Source organism: Dreissena polymorpha, chromosome 3, assembly GCF_020536995.1.
Source record: "Dreissena polymorpha isolate Duluth1 chromosome 3, UMN_Dpol_1.0, whole genome shotgun sequence".
NCBI lineage: Eukaryota > Metazoa > Mollusca > Bivalvia > Myida > Dreissenidae > Dreissena > Dreissena polymorpha.
This window is the reverse complement of record NC_068357.1, coordinates 140,903,970-140,924,744: the sequence shown is the minus strand read 5'-3', so window position 1 is coordinate 140,924,744 and position 20,775 is coordinate 140,903,970. Positions and strand designations below refer to the sequence as shown.

At 36.3% G+C, this 20,775-nt stretch overlaps 1 protein-coding gene across 2 annotated transcripts in view; it reads right to left on the bottom strand.

Annotated features, from left to right (window-relative positions):
- The window catches only part of LOC127871694 (symplekin-like), a 34,551-nt gene that overhangs the window by 8,357 nt on the left and 5,419 nt on the right, over positions 1 to 20,775 (bottom strand). For both annotated transcript variants that reach the window (XM_052414824.1, XM_052414823.1), the window contains exons 8-29: positions 20,547 to 20,701; positions 19,564 to 19,661; positions 18,892 to 19,046; positions 17,674 to 17,763; positions 16,533 to 16,697; positions 16,065 to 16,226; positions 15,367 to 15,454; positions 14,533 to 14,597; positions 14,060 to 14,177; positions 13,472 to 13,558; positions 12,470 to 12,665; positions 11,920 to 12,001; positions 11,416 to 11,529; positions 10,930 to 10,998; positions 9,401 to 9,482; positions 8,468 to 8,558; positions 7,970 to 8,039; positions 7,161 to 7,269; positions 4,701 to 4,801; positions 3,749 to 3,836; positions 1,640 to 1,735; positions 1,074 to 1,261 (exon numbers count right to left, since the gene is read on the bottom strand). In XM_052414824.1, coding sequence (XP_052270784.1) covers positions 1,074 to 1,261; positions 1,640 to 1,735; positions 3,749 to 3,836; positions 4,701 to 4,801; positions 7,161 to 7,269; positions 7,970 to 8,039; positions 8,468 to 8,558; positions 9,401 to 9,482; positions 10,930 to 10,998; positions 11,416 to 11,529; positions 11,920 to 12,001; positions 12,470 to 12,665; positions 13,472 to 13,558; positions 14,060 to 14,177; positions 14,533 to 14,597; positions 15,367 to 15,454; positions 16,065 to 16,226; positions 16,533 to 16,697; positions 17,674 to 17,763; positions 18,892 to 19,046; positions 19,564 to 19,661; positions 20,547 to 20,701 — 2,469 coding nt within the window. The remainder of the gene's footprint in view (positions 1 to 1,073; positions 1,262 to 1,639; positions 1,736 to 3,748; positions 3,837 to 4,700; positions 4,802 to 7,160; positions 7,270 to 7,969; positions 8,040 to 8,467; positions 8,559 to 9,400; positions 9,483 to 10,929; positions 10,999 to 11,415; positions 11,530 to 11,919; positions 12,002 to 12,469; positions 12,666 to 13,471; positions 13,559 to 14,059; positions 14,178 to 14,532; positions 14,598 to 15,366; positions 15,455 to 16,064; positions 16,227 to 16,532; positions 16,698 to 17,673; positions 17,764 to 18,891; positions 19,047 to 19,563; positions 19,662 to 20,546; positions 20,702 to 20,775) is intronic.

Sequence of the window (20,775 nt, the reverse complement as noted above, 5' to 3'; positions counted from 1 at the left end):
TTAGAAAAATCTGTAAACGTGATACCCTTACTCTTGATAGGGGTAAAATAACTGACGAGATCAAATGCTTGCAAAGGCAAGCAACATATATTACTGACTCATCTCATTTTATAAAATTAAGCGAAGAGAAAGACATGATTATTTGGCACTGATAACATATGATAAACAAGTGAAAGTACATCATGAGATTTATGACCATACAAAGTAACATACTGAGGTGGTGGCCCATCAGACTCTTGAGGAACGTTTTTACATTATAGCTCCATCAAAGAAACAAGTCCTACCTTTTAATTGGTTCAACACTTTGTTGATTAAGTGTTGTCACAACAATCCCTTTAAATCAGACATTATTAACAAATGTTTTAAGAAAATAGGCCCATCAAACAAAAGTTTTACCTTCTAATTGACTTGACACATGGTCGACAACATGTCACATGATCAATTGAGCCACGGTCTGGTAAACCTAGACTCAATTCATGTGGGACAACACTTCTCCCTGGGAAAACTAGACTCAATTCATGTGAGACAACACTTCTCCCTGGGAAACCTAGACTCAATTCATGTGGGACAACCTTTCTCCCTGGGAAACCTAGACTCAATTCATGTGGGACAACACTTCCTCCCTTCACTGGATTTTCATTAAAAGAGAACACCTTTAAACAAAAGAAGTCTATAGAAGTTTATATTTTGGTCTCTGATGAACCTGTGCAGACTGCACAGACTAATCTGGGAACACACTTAACCCTTTGCATGCTGGGTAATTTGTCTTCTGCTAAAATGTCGTCTGCTCAATTTCTAAAATTAGCAATTTCTTCGATTTTTTTCAAAGAATACTATCAGAATAGCAAACAGTTTGGATCCTGATGAGACGCCACGTTTTGTGGCGTCTCATCTGGATCCAAACTGTTTGCAAAGGCCTTCAAAATTCGGTTCCAGCATTGAAAGGGTTAACGCACATGCATTCAGCCAAGTTTTTCCCTGAGCGAGGCTAAATTGATCATCTGAGGTAATGTTGATCATGTGTTTGGTCGACCTTTTTTGTCAAAACATTTGTGAAAACAATGCAATCACACCTGTTTAAGTATAAGCCTCTGTAGGATGTTCAGCACCAGACCGTGCAGCCTTGGGAACATGGAGAGTGCCTGCAGTACGGTCCTCATGAACAGCGTGGGCAGCGGGGTGGCTTCCATCAGGTGCTGCATCACCAGCGCCAGCACCTCCTGCGTGTACACCTTGCGCTCACCAAAACACAGGTTGGTGGCTGGGGGATGGAGACAAGCTTATGTTGTCATGGAGAATGATACATTTAATAGCAATAATATATAATTTCTCCCAGCCTGTAACAGGCTATATAAGTAACAAGCAGAAAATTAACAACATGTGTTACCTTTTTTGTTACGAAAAATTCCAGTTGAAAAAAAACAACAACAAAACAAACAATAGATGCAACTCTACTTCTTTCAAGAACTTTAATTGCACTTTATGATATTTTTAAAATGTTTCACAAACTACTTGTTAACTTTTAACTGTAACATTTTTAAAGTTGAAGTCAAATTAACAGATTATCTCTTATGAAGGGCCACCATGAAATCAAACACATAGGTCATCTGGGACAAGCGTTTCATTCATTAAAGTGTACCTTTAATAACAGTCTTCATGTCCACTTTATCATCCAGATTGTGCAGAGCAATCAGGAGCTCTGCAGGAGTCAGAGGGGACTGGTATACCACATCTCCTGCAGCAGGGAAAAAAAACATATACAATGTACTTGTACATGCAGTTGAAAATTGTGTGTGTTCTTTACCATATTGACGATGCACTTGTTGTCTACAGATTAGTAAGCAAAGTTTTAAAGTTTTAAATGTAGTATTACTGTTGTAAGCCACAATCAATATTCTAAACCAGTATTTGATACCTCATAAAAAATTTAAGACATGCATCAATTAAAACAGTATATAAATAGCTTTATGAGTACGTGTTTGTTCAAATGAAAAAGGCATGCTATGGTTTAAATACAGTCAAACCTGAATTCAGCGGTCAGTCAAGGGAAATGATCAAAGTGACCGTTGTCCACAGGTGACCGTTGAATTCGGATCACAATTTTAAGAAGGTTGGTCAGTTGGTAGTATTACTACGTCGTTACCCCACCCAGTCGTTTGCATACAGTGTAAAACAAATGCACATTGCATTAACAAAGCATAATAACAGCATTAACTTACGCGTGTACATTGAATAATAGAGAATAATATCTTTAAGATTGATTTTATTTCATAATGTTAAATTAAACAATGACTTTATCAACGCTGGTATAATTGTTTTCTCATGCATCTCATTCATTCAGTAAATAAAGCTTGTCACGTTCCGTTGACGTAACGTCCGTAAAAGTCTAAAAAGCGGATTCGGTGTCATAAACCGATAGTACGGTGTAATTGTACCGTTCTAATTCAAAGAAATAGCGGTCATTTAATTTAGCGATAATTACTTTCAACAAGTCATAAACTCTGATAAATTTTCTTTAGAAGATACACCCACAATTATCCCCGGAAAAAAAACTTCTCAACACCTTATAATTTGTTTACTCGCAGCGGGCCGCTTTTATAATATCATAGACAATTACCGCTTTCAGACGCTTTAAATGTTGCAAATCAGTCCATGTTTTGCCATTACAGCTGATCACTAATCCTCTTATCGCCTTCTTATAAAAACACTCGCCAGCTTAATATTGTTTTTAACACTTAATCAGCGATACAGATCAATAGACTTTCTCACGCGCTAATGCGTTATGCATGCAGACGATAATTGCTATTAATACACATTGTTATTGTTAATGTCACCTGTTTAAAGTGATATTATGGGCATCTAACAGTTTATAGCTGGCTATCGCAACCGTTGTTTATTTTTGGTATTTTCACTTCATATACAATGTACACTTATATTTGTTAATTCAGCATCAACATACTAAAACACTATCCCGGAGAGAGAAAAAAAATGCATTTGAATATCAACCTTCTTTTCGTTAAACAACTGATCATGCATGTACGATGTGAACCTAAATTTAGTTTTAGTGCAGATTCGTTCATACGACACAAAGACACAATTTTGTTTTACGGATCATTTCGGCTTAGAGGAGTGGATTAGTCATGTAAAGTAACGAATATAAAATATATTTTTAATAAACAACTGGTAGCAAAATGAGTTGCAGACAATTGGTCTTTTAATGCAATCAAAATGAAAATTCAATAATAATGGTGAAACAATTTTACATACCGGTCATGGATGCACAAATTGTTTGTTTACTCGCAGCGGGCCGCTTTTATAATATCAAAGACAAGTACCTCTATCAGACGCTTTTACCGCAAAATAGACGGACACATGATGTGCTGTGTTTTTAATTTTCGCGGCTCGAGACGACTGACGCGTGACCGTTGATTTCAGGTCAAACATGAATTTCGGAGTGGAATGTAGTGGCCGTTGGCCGTTATGGACAGGTGGCCGTTGAATTCAAGTGTAATATAGAGTGTTTTTCGTCGGGGGGATTCCAGACTGACCGTTGTCTGCAGGTGACCGGTAAATTCAGGTGGCCGTTAGGTCAGTTTCGACTGTACTCAGATCAATAATAAGTATACACTTTTAAAACCATTTTTTGTTGCTTGAAATCTCCTGTACATGTTAAAGCCGCTTGAAATGCTCATTAAGTTAATACATGGACGCTAGAATATTTCATCCACGTTTTAATTTCAGTACCCACCATGCCCACCCAGAAGTCGGTTGAACACTTCCTTCACAACCACTGGGTTCAGTTTGATTAACTTAGGTAATGCTGCAATAACTTCTTTCTGCAAAAGAAAATATATGGGCCGTGCTCTGTGAAAAAGGGGTTTAATGCATGTGCGCAAAGTGTCATCCCAGATTAGCCTGTGCAGTTTGAACAGGCTAATCGGGGACAACACTTACAGCCTAAACTGGATTTTTGCTAAGAAGAGGCTTTATTTTTAACAAAATATATATAAGCAGAAAGTGTCGTCCAAGATTAGCCTGTGCGGACTGCACATGCTAATCTGTGACGGCACTTTTCGCACAAGCATTAAACCCCCTTTTCACAGAGCAGGGCTCATATGATATACATGTAACTGGTACGAATCTTGAAACACATACCATGCTAAAACCTCTTATACTTATTGCACATAAGGGATTACAAACAAACAAACAAACAGAATCCTCATACTTGTTTAACCCTTTGCATGCTGGGAAATTTGTCGTCTGCTAAAATGTCGTCTGCTGAATTTCTAAAATTAGCATTTTCTTCGATTTTTTTTCAAAGAATAATATCAAAATAGCAAACAGTTTGGATCCAGATGAAACGCCACGTTCTGTGGCGTCTCATCTGGATCCAAACTGTTTGCAAAGGCCTTCAAAATTCGGTTCCCGCACTGAAAGAGTTAAAGTTTGTGAACACTTTATATAAAGATCTTTCCATACATATCCAATGTTGAAAAATTGTCAATATAGCTCACATTATTTAGATGTTATTTTTCTGAATGCAAATCACTGCAATGCACACAAGGAACTTGATAAACACTGTTATATAGTTTTGCATGAGGCTCTTAAAAAACAAAAATAAACGTTTAAAGTCCTACTTGAGGTCAGACTTGACAGAGGCATTTTATGCAATATAGCTCAGGTAATTAGTTAGTCCTCACCTTGTTGAGCCCAATGAGTACAGGTATGAGGAAGCGCACATCGGGCACACGTTTGTGGTACAGATCTCTCACACGCTCTACCAGCTCAGGCGACGGAGCAGCTGAAATGACAGTAAAATTGTTCAACTATATATGAGCCGCGTTCTGAGAAAACTGGTCTTAATGCTTGTGTGTAAAGTGTCGTCCCAGATTAGCCTGTGCAGTCCGCACATGCCAATCAGGGACAACACTTTCCGCTTTTATGACATTTTTTGTTCAAATGAAGTCTCTTCTTAGCAAAAATCCAATTGAGGCGGAAAGTGTCGTCCCTGATCTGCACAGGCTAATCTGGGACGACACTTTACGCATATGCATAAAGCCCAGTTTTCTCAGAACGCAGCTTATATATATATTTAGGATGTTTTGTAAAGTATGCCATGCTGTATTTATTTCACAAGTGAACATAAGTTTTCTTTCCAGATTGTTTGCAATATTCACAGCATTTCAGGTATATACTCGCAGCCATTTTACATGCTGGTATATTACCTTGCCAAGCAGGTTTACTACTAACAAGGGCACATACTCCTGCCAGTATCTGACAACTGATGTACTTGATCAGAGAAAGGGGGAGAATGGCCGTAAAAATAATTTTATGCCCAATGCCCACACAAGTTATGACCCCGCCCCAAGAATCAAACCCCAAATCCTCTGATGTGTATCCAGCATCATCAATTGAACTAGAAAGCTCGGTCATATGTTTATAGATATATAAAAACTAAAAAAGCAAGATAGCTGATATTTTGTTTACTGAGCAAAGCAGGAAAGATCATGAACAAAAATATATGTCATTTGACCCTTTTTTAATAACTAAGATAGCAAAAAAAGTTACATCATAGTATCAGACCTGTTTACCCCATTTTGTGCTGATCAGTAGTTTTAGAGTACTTTATCAGTAGTTTGGAGTACTTGTCTCTAATATTCACAAAATTTAGTTGTAAAGCCCATACAACACGAGGTTTACCCTACAAGACCTGTACTTATTGATTGTAACAAGAAGCAGATGTGTTTGTCAGAAACACAATGCCCCCTATTGCACCGCTTTGAAGCCATAAATTTGACCTTTGACCTTGAAGGATAACCTTGACCTTGACCTTAGACCACTCAAAATGTGAAGCTCCATGAGATACACATGCATGCCAAATATTAAGTTGCTATCTTCAATAATGCTAAAGTTATTGCAAAACTTTAACAACGGTTAATGTTTTGGGACAGACAGACAGACAGGCCAAAAACAATATACCCCCAATCTTTCGATCCTAGGGCATAATAAGCAGTTTTTTTTATTTCTGAAGTTTATCTTTAACTAGAGTTTTGTCACAGACGTGACGAATACCCCTAAATTCCGCATTGACACAGAATATTTTGCATGTTGTCTTCACAAAAAACAACGGACACCATGCTTAATGTTTAAAAACGCACTAAGTGACCCCGTGACCTTGTTTTTGACCCGGCATGGCTCATGTTCGAACTTGATCTACACATCATCTAGATACAACTTCTGACCAAGTTTGGTGAAGCTCTGATGAAAACTACTTGAATTAGAGAGCGGACACCATGCTCAATGTTTAAAACGCACTAAGTGACTCCGTGACCTAGTTTTTGACCCAGCAAAGCCCATGTTCGAACTTGACCTACACATCATCTATATACAACTTCTGACCAAGTTTGGTGAAGCTCTGATGAAAACTACTTGAATTAGAGAGCGGATACCATGCTCAATGTTTAAAACGCACTAAGTGACCTTGTGAGCTTATTTTTGACCAGGCATGACCGATATTCGAACTTGACCTAGACATCATCTAGATACAACATCTGACCAAGTTTGGTGAAGATTGGATGAAAACAACTTGAATTAGAGAGCGGACACTTAATACAGACCGACCGACAAGCTCATTCCTATATACCCCCCTAAACTTCGTTTGTTGGGGTATAATAAATCAGAATACTAAACTGGATATTTAAATGTTCTGCACTCTTTTACTACATGTACAAGTCAGTGTCATGTTTCAGGACAATACAGAAACATATACTAAATGGATCTGCAATGAAAACTCTTTGCTAGAATAGATCATCAAGTGTTTCAGTTCATCTATAGGGCATTTACCTTTTGCGATCTTTGAATCTGGAAACATCTGTTTAAGTGTCAGGCACAACTCATTCACAGTGATGATTGGCAATTTCAAGCCACCACTAGTCCACACATAAATACCTCTGCTTTTGTTACTAAATCTGTAGAATTGGTTGGTTTTGTTACACAACTCTCAATTGACTTGTTTTTATCTTTAAACTTCAAAAAGTCCTGATGATTTTTACTTTGGACGTGTCGCAGATTTCTTCAACATGCAGCTTAAAGCTCCAACCTATGTGAGAAACTGTGCTTATAAAACAAACAATAACCAGAAAATCAAACAGGTGGCATACCTTTGTCAGTGAGGATGTGTATCACCCTGGTAACCAGTGTCTCCGCCCCCTTGGGACAGTTCTCCACAAACAGCAGCAGCTCTGGGGAGTCCATGCCCATACCTCGCACCTGTAACAAACATAGGGCTCAACATGAGGCATCCTTTCCCACTAACGAGCAAAATGAAAATTGATATATGCAACCAACATATAACCAGAACAGCCTGCTAATAACTCACAGTCTGTTCATCTTTTATGCTGTTTGCTGCTCATCAGTAACTTAGGGTTGGAAATGAAGTGTTAAAATCTTGAATCTAGTTTTAAAAAAAAAAATAAAATTTTAATTTAATTTGACTACGAGATTACAAATGTGTCAAAGTGCGTATCTTAATGGAAAGGGTTAAGGGTATTCATTTATAAAGTGGGACGATTGAACTTTACCGGTACGCAACACTTAACATCAAACAGCGTACCCTAACCCTAACCCTTAACACCTAACACATAACAACTAACGCAACACCTTATAATCCTTTTTATCCTATATATTTCCTTAGTTTCGGGGGCTACAACTGGTAAACAACTGCGTACCGGTAAAGTTCAATCTAGCCTATAAAGGTATGCACGCTGAAAAGCTACCATCTACCATCAACATCAAATCTTGTAAGGATCACTTTTGTACTGATTTGGATTGATGATAACTTATAATGGAACATTGTATATTGCTAACTACCATTCACAATACACATAGTTATCATGAAGTTATATCAGCTTAACAAACAATTAATTTAAAGGCTACTGAAGGGAATGACAAATACAAAACTATACCATACCGGTGCTTCCAACATGCGTAAAACTGTCCTCTTGATGTCTGCATTTGTTGAAGTGTACACAGTTGCTAGTCTGGAAAGAACAGCAAAATAGAACATACACTGGACTGCTCATATCCATACAATCCCAAATGCAACAAGCAAATTCATTGAATTGATATCCCCCGCCATTATACTTCTGGACACAAAAGTTTTCTGGACGGATGGACAACGCCAACGTGCATCATCCTCTTATCCATATATATACTCATAACTTATACGAAATGCGTATGAGCCACATTGTGCCCAAATGAGGCTATCACTATGATATCAAAACAGCAAAAAGAGGATACCATGGCATCACGTATCTTTTGTTGAATATAGTATAAATTGGTGACAGAAAATTGTATAGGTACAAAATAAAAGATTTCTCACTTGACAATCAATATGCTCTTAGTTAAGCTAAGCAATGAACATAGACAGCTTGTTTAACCAGACAGGTGAGAAATGGGTCATGCTTACTCGTGTATGAGTTTGTGGTTGGAAGGCAGGAGTCCCAGATAAAGATACAGGGACATCTTGATGGCATCTTCGTTCCACGTGTCTGGAGCCACTGAAATACAAGATCAATTGCAGGAAATAAGAATTGTCAATTTTCTGTCATATTTCTTATTATTTTACGACTGCAACGATATCAATTAAACAACACATTTGTTCAGTTGACTAGTTTAATGACATGATTACAATATATTTTGCTCCAATAAACATCACACAAATGAACACATATCACGTGGTACGGAAATTGCGTAATTCTATAGTACTAACAATCTGGACCAAGGCAATCCGTACATAACGAAACAGACAAAGTAGTCTGTAATCGTATCTATAGAAACCAGTAAACAACAATCGTTTCCGCGAAAATAAATGTTATTAATTTATATTCAGAAATTAACAAGTCTTACTGGTAGAGTCTACTATTTCTGTTTTGTGCAATCTGCAAATGAAATACTGTCTTTATCCTAATTAACAAGCCTGGACACATTGCAAATCACACAGAGGAGTGTTTTTTTCAACCCTCCTTGATGCATGCAGTAATAAATGTGCCAACATAAAGATGCGTACATTTCAAAAGCAATTGTAAATATTCATAATAGACGCCATTTTCTTTTTTTAAACAATGATAAATCTGTACCTTATGGACAACAGTTGTTCTCTTTGCGCAAAAAAAAAACTTGATAAATTTTTCTTCAGAAAAAAAATAAATATATATTTAAACAGTATGTCAGCCCAGTAAAAGTAATTACAAAGTCTTCATTCATCATGCACAAAAAGTACATACTTATGGAAGCAACTGTCATACTTCAAGAATGGCATCACTCATCACTGCTTGAATGTATATTAAATATTTAATAAATTGCTTTTTTTTGCAAGTATCCACATTCATATTTCACATACCTTGTCTGCCACGAAGCTTGGCATATAGCTCAGGTGAGGGCTTTGGTAAAAGCAGGTATTTCAACATCTGCACAGCATAGTACTGAAAAATAACACATTAAATTTATTCAACATGAAAAAGTTACAAATGTGGAAGTCACTGGCGACAATATTTTGAAAACTTAGAATGATTGTTTACACTGTAACTCCAATATAGTGCGGTCCGTTATAACGCTCTGTCCAATATAACGCGGGGGGGGTCCTTGGATCCCGTTTTTTCTCCAACCTTCCATTTCTGTTTCAAATCCATGTTATGCAACATCATGTATTTTCATAAATTCAAAGAAGCCGGCGATCACAGCTTGATTGCTTTTTCCGTCCCTTTAACTGATTTTAATCGATTAGAGGTTAAACGACACTCAACAGCTAATTGGTGTTAATCTGTTGTGTAATGCCAAAAAGGTGTGAAAACTCGCAAGTCGGTATTTATTACATGTATTCCCTATCAGAGCGGTTCGGTGCGCTAATTTCAATAAGGAAAGTGCAGGCGGAATAATTATCAAATTAAAGTTATTTAAAACGATTACCTGTTTATGTTTTGTATTTATCTTGTATTGTTTTTCATTGTATAATCTATGGCTGTGTAAGTGTGTTATTGTTTATTATATGCTACACATGCTTGATAAATAAAAATATCTTTGTGTGTGTTTAAAGTTTAAGAACGTATATGAAAAATAAATTTAAAAATCCTGACGATTTATTTACATGCTAACGCAGTGTAATAGTTAACAGAGATGCACTTAAATTTTTGCCCGTTATCAGAAAGTCCACGGAGAGCACGTTTTCAACATGCTGCGTATGATGCAATAAAAAATTTCTTTGTACATGTATCGTATTGCATTCAATCTAAATTTAAATTCGCTCGTCCAATGAAAGCTGTGTCCCATAATGCACTGTACTAATTTTTCTGAAAAATGGCGTAGGCATATGAATTTGTTTACGAAGTTTGTAAACATATTTTGTGTCATAATTGTTAAACATTATTTTTTCGCAAGTGATGTAATTATATTGGATTATCGGATAAATGTGCTCATTAGAAAAGCGGTATGTATACTGTTATCGTTCGATTCGGTTTATATGCATGTATTTGCGGATGACAACACAGCATGACAATACACAGGACCTATATTATAGGCTATACTATACCTGTTTTTATAGCCCCTTAAATAAATAAGCTCAAAACTTATAACGCTGTCCGTTTATAACGCTGTTGCGTGGCTTGGACCCCGTCAACCGCATTATATTGGAGTTACAGTGTATGTCTCAATGTAAATAAACAATGTATTAATCGAACTTTCATAGAAAAAAATGAAATCATGGCATAAGATTTATTCCATATTTAACCATTCACAAAAAAAGGACTTCAACTATTGTGTGTGCATGTTGTTGAAAACCTTTCTTTACTTCCAACTTTATAAGTCTATATATATATATGAATATAAATCCTCAAACTAATTATAATTTCTTAAAGCAAAGAGACCATCTGTTACCTCGATAGCATGGTGTGCCTGCTGTGTCTCATACAGATTCTTGGTACATGTTATAGCTTGGCTTCGCAGCTGTAAATGACACAAACAATAATGATGTTACAATCGTCCATATTCTGTTAAAACACTGAACTGCATAAAAATTACATATCTAGTCATAAAAGATCAACATACAATTAACCTTAAATGAAACATTTCATAATGAACCATAGTGCAAGCTCTTTAGACCAAGGGTAGGTTAAGTTTACTGAATATCTCATAAAAACCAATAGCAATTATCGAACAAAGAGTTTCACATTTAAAAATAATAACAGTGCAAAAATAAAAAAATTAATGGAATTAAAACTAAACCCTAGATTAAAGGCATATTTATTTGAATAGAATGACACAGTTTAGCTCATTTGTCATTAAGTACACAGTTTTTTGCTTTCCATATCATGTAATGGCAGACATACTACATCACTTATGCTACAAGAAGCTATGCATAACCTCATTTTGGTCACTAGAGGTAAACTCTAGAAGAACATCCAGGAATCGTAACCTATGAGCAGGTCGAGTCATAATCAATGTCCGCAAAGTCTTTAGACCGGACTCCACTCTTTTCTGCAAAGGATAACAGATATGAATAAGTTTCTGCTTGCACATTGTGCTAAGCAAAAATCTATGAACATAATAGATCTATTAATCCTGACGTGATTTCTTTCACCATTAAAAAAAATGGATATAATTGTTTTAGAGTCATATACAGCAGCACAATTTCAGACACTCTTTAAGGGAGGAACCTCCCCACTGCTGTGTTAACATGAACATTACCATTTAAATAGACCCAGCAAAGTAATTAAATATTTGTCAAGCAAAATTTAAAATCAAATGGGGAAATCAGCTGAAAGAACAATCACACACCTGCATGTAGAAACACTAATTTTCGGTCAAGAATGTATGTCATAAAATGACACCACATGGTCCCACACGGAACATAAGTCATGTACTTACATCGTCCAGACAGAATCTTCTAAGGATATATAATGCATTGTCGGTAATAGCTGGGGCTTCAAGCAGCACCTTGTGAAATATTCTGAAAGAAAAAATACATTGACAATCCTTGAGTTTCTACAACTCCTAAATTAATTATTGAAATGGAGAAGTAACTTTATAATCATCCTTATAACGAACAATATTCTCAAGAACATTTACTCAAGATTTATTTTTTGCACTGGCTCTTGTTTAATGATAATTTCCATTCATCAACAATCGCATTTTCTGAACATCTAATGTGTTACACTTCTAAATATGATAATGTTTTAATTCATAATGCTCATCAAACACATACAATAAAAATATAAATTATAACCATATAAACTCCTATTTCTTTTTTAAAATTCATTGTCCAAAAGCTGCAACAAAAGTCAGACAGATGTATAGATTCAGTCAGGACAGATTATCTGAAAATGTGGAGGCAGGTTTCTCGGTCTCTGCAAAAGATCGCTCCCAGAGATGAATGTTAATAAGGGGACAACAAATGCACTACGCCACTGCAGCCTACCCCTCTTTGGTGTCGGCCACTTTGAGCAGCCCATCCAGTATGAGGGTGAGACACTCATCGTAGCTGGTCATGTTGTGCTTGTTGGTGTCGGTCGTCACAGCGACCATATCCATGGAGGCTGCGTACTCCTGATACAGCCAGGTGAAGGCCAGCTCCACACGGTTACGCAGGTCTGTGAAGATGTACTCCTTCAAAACTGAAATAGGGCAGCAATGCAATAAAAAGAGATATTATGAGGTTTGAATCTGACATCATCATGTCTTATATGGAATGGTTGATCAGCTACAATAGTTGAACATTCAACCTCTGTTGTGTTTTCTCCAAGTAAGTTTTACAGAGATTTTTCAACCCCAGAGCTTAATTAATGCATCAGAGACACACATAAGGGGAGCTCAAAGGTAATTTTTAGGATTTCTTCTGAACAGAGATAAAATCATTCGGCACGTAAGGACTGGACATGTCTTGTAAACGTATAGTACATATTCGAATTAAGCTTCAAGAACCTTATCCCCGATGTAAATGTGAACTGTGTATATTTACAGTAATTCATAAACAAGAGATGTGTTTGTCAGAAACACAATGCCCCCTATTGCGCTGCTTTGAAGCCATATATTTGACATTTGAGCTTGAAGGATGACCTTGATCTTGACCTTTCACCACTCAAAATGTGCAGCACCATGAGACACACATGCATGCCAAATATCAAGTTGCTATCTTCAATAATGCAAAAGTTATTGCAAAACTTTAATCAAGGATAAAGTTTTGGGACACACACAATGAATGAATGAATGACAGACAGACAGACAATCCAAAAACAATCTGCCCCCGATCTTTTGATCCGGGGGCATAAAAAAAAAAAAAATAGCGCACTAGGTGCATTAGCATTTGGTTGAATAAGATTTTATACAACAGTCATATATTTATTATTGTTTAAATGAGTCACAGGTAAAGTTGTGTATACTTCAGTCCCTCATTTTTATGCTGACATTTTGGCATACTCACTTTCCTTAAATTCACCTCCAAACTGGGTAACAAGGCAGGACAGAATCTTGGTCCTGGCAGCTAGTGCATTGCCCAAGGTGGCTTTCTCTGAAGAAATAACATTGTACAGCCCTTTACAACATAGATAACTATTTTGACGCATTGAAAGTCCCTTAGAATATTAAATATAATTAAATACCTTTATTACTAAATTCAAGCTTTAAAGGCTTCATTTCCAACCCCTAGTTACTGATGAGCAGCAAGAAGCATAAAACCTTAACAGTCTGCGAGACTCGCAGGCTGTTCTGGTTTTATGCTGGTTGAAAAAGCCAAATCACTTTGCTTCTTATGGGGGAAAGGTTTCATCAAAGCTTAGTAGTGCAAACAAAATTAGTGAGACAGATTTCATGTCTTGCAAGTTAGATCCCAACTGGCAAGCAGACACAAACCAAAGTCACTATTAAACATGTTTTTACAGAATTAAACAGGATATAAAACAGCACAAATGCGCAAAATTTCAAAAACTGATAATTTCTGAATATTAATACTGCAGGCAAACTAAAAGTAAAGGTCTCACCATCTGAGCCACTAAGATTTGCACAAACTCACTTTCTGCATCCAGCAATCTTTCAAGGGCCATGATGGACAGTGCCTCACCCTGCTCTGGGTCCAATAGGTTGGTCACCGCTGACAACTTGAAGTGTTTCACTCCTCTCTTAGATGGAAACTGCAAGACAAATCAAGACACTAAAATACTGTTACCATGTTGATTGATCGAAAAAAAAAGAATGCAGATTTGTATACTTCATGTCCTTTACATGAGACTGGTTCCAGTAATGGAAAACAAATGTCAGACAAGAAATCTCTGGGGAAAAAAACACAACAAAATTGTGCATGAATATGTGCTTTTTTCTGCAAGACAAGTGATTTTTGTATGACTGTTGCAAAAAAAGTAAGAAGCACGGACTTCACTTGCATGTTACATTAAGGGAGTAAATATCGAGCACAATTTGGCTTTCTGGTTGTGCTCAGGTCTAAATACAAAATGTAACCAGAAAGAAGTCTATAACAAAGTAAACTACCATGGGAGGTGGTGGCAGCATTGCCTTGTTCAGGAGATCTAGTTTTGAAGTTGCACTGTGTCCACCTTAAAAAAACAACATAAAATACCATATAATATATTAGAACAAGACATATGTTTGTCAGAAACACAATGCCCCCTATTGCGCCGCTGTTAAATAAAATTTCAATACATCATTTGGCAGGTTTAGAAATTATCTCCCTTTTAAAGCTTATTACTTCCCTTGGATTGTATTTTTTTACTTTTGACCTTGAAGGATGACCTTGACCTTTCACCACTCAAAATGTGCAGCTTCATGAGATACGCATGCATGCCAAATATCAAGTTGCTATCATCAATATTGCAAAAGTTATGGTCAATGTTAAAGTTTTCGGACGGACACACAGACAGACAGACAGACGGACTGACAGTTCAACTGCTATATGCATAAAAATAACTGAAGCCAAATAACTCTGGCATATCAATATAACAGGATCAAGGAAACTTAAGCTCTCCTGTAAATAAATTTCTTAAAAAAATACATCAGTATTAACATTTCATCTTGCTTTTGAAGTTTTTTAAATACCTATTAGTAAGTCAGTCAGTATTCTAATTATCAGCAAATATAGCATTCTCTAATAGGATTCAGTTTATATTACAGTTATAAATAATACCACAAGGTAACATTATCAAATCAAGTTACTCCCAAATTATTGACAATCCAACTTTAGTCAACAAAACTGTTGAGAGATCTATGTTATTCTATGGGTTAAATATTTTGGATCAATAGATGGCAAGAAACTACAACAATCTCCAACCAATCACAAAAAATTCAGTTTACTCTTCAGGTACTTACCAACGACAGTTGAGATCAGCTGTTTGGGAGACGTGCCCTGAAATGCAGGGGTCTCTCCCCCATCAAACATCGAGTTCTTTTGGGCAGCCTGAAAACACATACACAAATCCTGATAAACAGACTTGAGAATATCTGTTGGCTTCAGTGAAAGAATTTTTACATTTCATGAATACCTCTTCATTACACAGTAATATAGTTTAAAATATGCTGCAGCTATTTTTTACTGAGCACTAAAAATGAAGTAAGATCTTCCACCAGCATTAACATGCTATTGAAAAGATCATCAGTCACTGGCTTTTCTTACTATTTTTCTACCACCTCAAACAAAAATCCAGCAGTCAAAAAGTTGTAATTATGGAAAAATCTAAAAGGAACAAAAATACTTGAGCAAAGCTCCTGCCTTTTAAACAGATTCAGCCAATTTAAAAAGAATCCTATTTCTGCATTTACGTCCAAGTACACCACAACGTCCCCTGCACATGCTTACCCCAGGGCTTGTCATTGATTTGGGGAAAAAAGGTCTAGCCTCCCGTTTTGGGAAATAATATTTGACCAAATTAAGGAAGGGGAACAGTGTTTATTATTATCTTGAAATATGGGGTAAATATTTCTGCATAACTGCATGATTTTGAAAAGCTATCATCTGGGAAGGAGCCTACATTGAGCCTCTGCTAAAGAAGAATAAAGAAGCCCTGTACCTGGTCCCTCTGCACCTCAGCTATGCCCTTGCCCATGCCCGCCGTGGTTAGCTGGGTTGCTAGGAGACGGGACATGTGCTTCACCTGGCCTTCAGTGCCTGCAGCAGCTATTGGCGTGTACGTCGCCTGGAAGTGAGCCGGCATTGTGTCCGGTAACATCACCTGCAATCATGATGCCATTCAGTCATAAGAGGTAGAAATTTGACTTTGTTGAAGTGACACTTAAAATTAAGATAAGCTTGTGCAGTCTGATAGGATAATCTTGGTAGACACTTTCTGCCTAAATTGGATTTTTGCTAAGAAAGGATTTCGTTGAAACATAAAATAACATACAAGCAGAAAGTGCCAAACCTGATTAGCCTGTATGGACTGCACAGGCTTATAAGGGATGACACTTTTCCCACATTTTATTAGACCTTTTTTCTCTGAAAGCACCTCACAGGAGCTCACAGATTCCTGTTCACCCACCATGCTGATCAGCACCAGGTCAGCCACGTTGCTGGCATTGAGTCGTGGTACGAGATCCTCTGCCGTGATGTCAATGGCTGTCTGGCGCATGTTCACATTCTGCAGCCTGCGGTCGCTCTCCCGATCTGTCCATGGCGTCATTCCGATGTCATCATCATCATCATCCTAAACAACAGCATTGAGGAGAAATAAAATTAATTTCTATTGAGTTTTATGGTTTTATTTTCAATCAATTTTATATAAACTCTGTAGAAGGGCCTTGTTTGTAAATTTGCATCTTCATCATCTTAATATTCATAAACAATGATACACAAGCTACTAAGTATATTAACCTTGAGTCAATGCTACATTCACACACACTTTGTGGTAGATCAATCCAAAGAAAAGCTGATTCTAGTATAATTCTTCTTGCAGCCTTTTTTTTCCTTCTTTATAAACTACGGGAAACAGCACTTTTCCAATTGAAAAACTAACTACAAATTGCTGTCCAAAAAATACCCAATTGAAGGTTTCCAAAAATTAATTATTATTTGTTTAAATAAATAAAATGCAACATTTTGTTAGTTTCCGTCTGGTGCTCTATGGTTTTAATCTAAGTAAATATAATATTCACAACTTGTCAACACTTAGTTATCAATTTTAAAGCATTTGGGAGCAAAAATTTTAATACACCATTTCTCAATCTGAAGATTTCTCAATGCAAATTTTCCAGTTTTCAGTTTTTTTTCTCGCAAATTTTTCACATTTAGGCTAGCACCAGTACCTTTTCCCAATTGGAAAAAAAAATCGCTGCTTCGAGACAAACAAAAGAACAAGTTACATCTGCATGTTGGAGAACCTGCTGCAGGTACACAAACAGTAGTCTAAAAAATATTTTTAAATGTAAACATATTAAAAGTGACTTACTTAAAGTATGTTGTTGCTCTCGAATACTTTCCAACAAGCACAATCTTCACATTCAGAAGCCCGAATCATAATGCAATTATAGTCACAGTTTAACTTGGTTTAAAGCCTGAATATATACATTTCTGAATTTCAACCAGCCTGTTTTACTTTTCACAAGCCCAGTACGCCAACTTGGTTTACTTGAAGACACTACCATATTCAGTCAGTAAATGTTCACAAAGAAATGTATCCTTACCCTATCAATTTTGATCTTTTTGATAGAGGACTGTGGGTCAACACGCTTCCTTTTCTTGGTTTCCTCCATCTTGGGCATCACCTTCAACACCTGCAACCAACCAATCAGAACGCATATACAATGACAATCTGGTACAAAAAAACGGTCTTGTTAAACGAATGACTTGATATGCATCTTGGCTCTAACCTAAATAACACATTTAAACATTCCATTCATTTTTCTGTTTATAAATGTTTAAAGTAACATTACTATTCAAAACAACGAAAATTTCGTACAATATTTCGTAAAATAAACTTAACCAAACAAAACTCAGTTTTTATTATTGTTTTTCATATCTATTCATACGACACATGAACACTAACACGGTGTTCGTGTGTCGTATGAATAGATATATGCGCGGGAATTAATTGTGGCCACAAATAAATAAAAACGAGCATTTTGTATCTACAAAAATCTAAGTAATCATACCACATCTAGCGTTGAAATTTTGGCTATTGCTATAAGGAACACTGATTGTTAAGGTGTTAACTTTATTTTACGAAATACTTAACGAAATTTTCGTTGATTTTGAGCGTTTTAGTGACTTAAATAAAATGTTATAGAAATAAGCACTTGAACTTGTGCAAAACATTTTGAACAAAAAAAACTACAAAAAAACACAAAGAATTCCCTTTACTTCGGTTTAAGTCCACCCATGAAAGATCGATAAGAAAGGTTTATTTGTGACGTAATTCTTTTGGACAATTATGTTTGGGTCAGATCAAGGTTAAGAGCAAAAAAATTCCAAGCCAGCAAAAATTCCAAGCCATGTAGCCAGAAGTTATAAATTGCTATCTCACATGTGATATTGATTCTTTATCGTATTGAAGAGAGTTTCTGTCATATTATGGTGGCCAGTTAAACCACTAAACTCTGTTTCCAAGCTATCTGACAACCATATGAACACTTTTCTGTGAAAAAGGGGTTAAATGCATTGGTGTATTGCGTTGTCTCAGATTAGATTGTTCAGTTTACACAAGCTAATCAGGGAAGACACTGTCCTCTTTTACGGAATTGTTCATTTAAAAGAAGTTTCTTCTTACCAAAAATCAAGTTTAGGCAGAAAGTGCTGTCCCAAATTAGCCTGTTCGCACTGCACAGGCTAATCTGGGACAACACTTATGCAAATGTATTAAACCACATATTCTCAAAACAAGGCTCACAGTCACATATACCTACCTCATTCTGTGTGGCACCCAGGTCAGTGAGAAGGGTGGTGATGTTAGTGAGGAAGTCCACAGAGCGGGGATGCTTGAGTAGAGACAACATCTGCATCTTCAAGTTCTTACGCACACTGCTCACTTGAGACTTTGCAAGGGTCGGAGGAAGATTCACTGCAAGAGGACGTAACAGAATATAGTCAGCAACTATTTACACCAATGTTTTGACATTATTATAATATTCAGCATATTGTAACTTATAGTAACTTTGATAAAGTATATATTTTGGAAATTTGATGGTAGAGGTGAAGTGTTGGTATTATTCATATTCACAGAAAGTGGTATCAAACCCAAGGGCTTATTTAAGCCAAACACCTATTTACGATAAAAAGCTTGACATTTTGTTACCTTTAGATCAGTTCATACAAGCAACTGTGGTTGTAAATCCATTAGTCATTAAATGCTTGGATGACACACGTCATTAGAAAATGGGTCTTATTTGCAGTCTGGTCAGCAGCTTTTCTTTTTTGATATATATCATGCAAGGGTTAAATTTCTGATAAAATAACACAAACAGGGCAGCTCCTGTTATGACTGCATTAACAGAAGGCACAGTCTGGTCTGGAGCTATGATGACTGCTTATGGCATAAGATCCATTTTTGCACAACACGACTCTAATAATGTTCATACCATGAAGGGCTTCATAAGCCTGAACGACACGACTGAAGAATGCAGGCCTCTGTTTGGCAATATTACACAAGCTGCTCATTACTGTTATCAAGTTGATACTGAAATACGAAGTAAAGCAAATATGTTTATTGTTGTTTATCATCTGTAAAAGCATGGTCCTTTTTAAGCGTCGTTGGGTTACGAAAATTCTTGAAAAGTGTATCCAATTGACTTTAACAAATATCTTTTTAAATAAATTGAAGAAAATATAATCAATGGAATAATCTGTTCTGTGTCCTAAGAAATCTTTATCATGAATGTGGGTAAAATTAAGAAATGAAGTGTCTGCAAGATCCTTTCAGGTTGTCCTTTTTAAATGCTAAAAAAAAATTATTAAGCAAATCAGGCAATAAAATCTGCAAATAAATTGCATTCAATACATAGTTTAATATAATGTGCGCATATACTAACATATAAGAAAATAACTTAATAACTGTTTCTAACTGAAAGCAAATCTGAGATTTATGGGACAAAAAAGTATGAAACATGCTACTTGAATTTACTAGAATAACAGCAATCACACTATGAGATTGCTTAAAAAATATGAACACGTCATGAGACAATTCAAGTATGGAATGTATGTTAATAGAGTTAAAAGTCAAGTTTGAGTTGTTGAGCTATAAATGCATTGAACTGCTTCAAAAAATTGTACATCTTCCTTCACTTTGCTTATAATGAAAAATGTGACAATCAATCATTGAAACATGTTTTTCACCTGGAAGTATGAGGCCATGACTTGAAGCAGTGCAACAAACATTAGCCTACTGTGCTATGCAATAATATGTATTAAGAAAAAAAGCAACAACAATAATACTCCTGTATCAGCTCAATATGTGATGGTAGGCCATGAAGTGCAGTAGGGCGTCAAACATATTACCACTATCCTTAATAATTCTATACCAATATGGATTGACAACAAACAATTGATGATACACCTGTCTTACCTGGATATGTGTGGCGAAGCCATGAACTGCAATAAGGCGTCAAACATCTTCTTGCCCTCTTCCTCCAGTTTGCTCACTTTCAGGTATCGACTCGTGTCCGGCAGGCTGTCCAGACTCACCTCATCTGTCTTGATGGACTTCGGTACTTCAGAGTCCTGGGGACAGAAACGTTATAGGGTAAGAGATGAATGCTAGGTTGATTTTAAGAAATATAACTTAAATATAACAC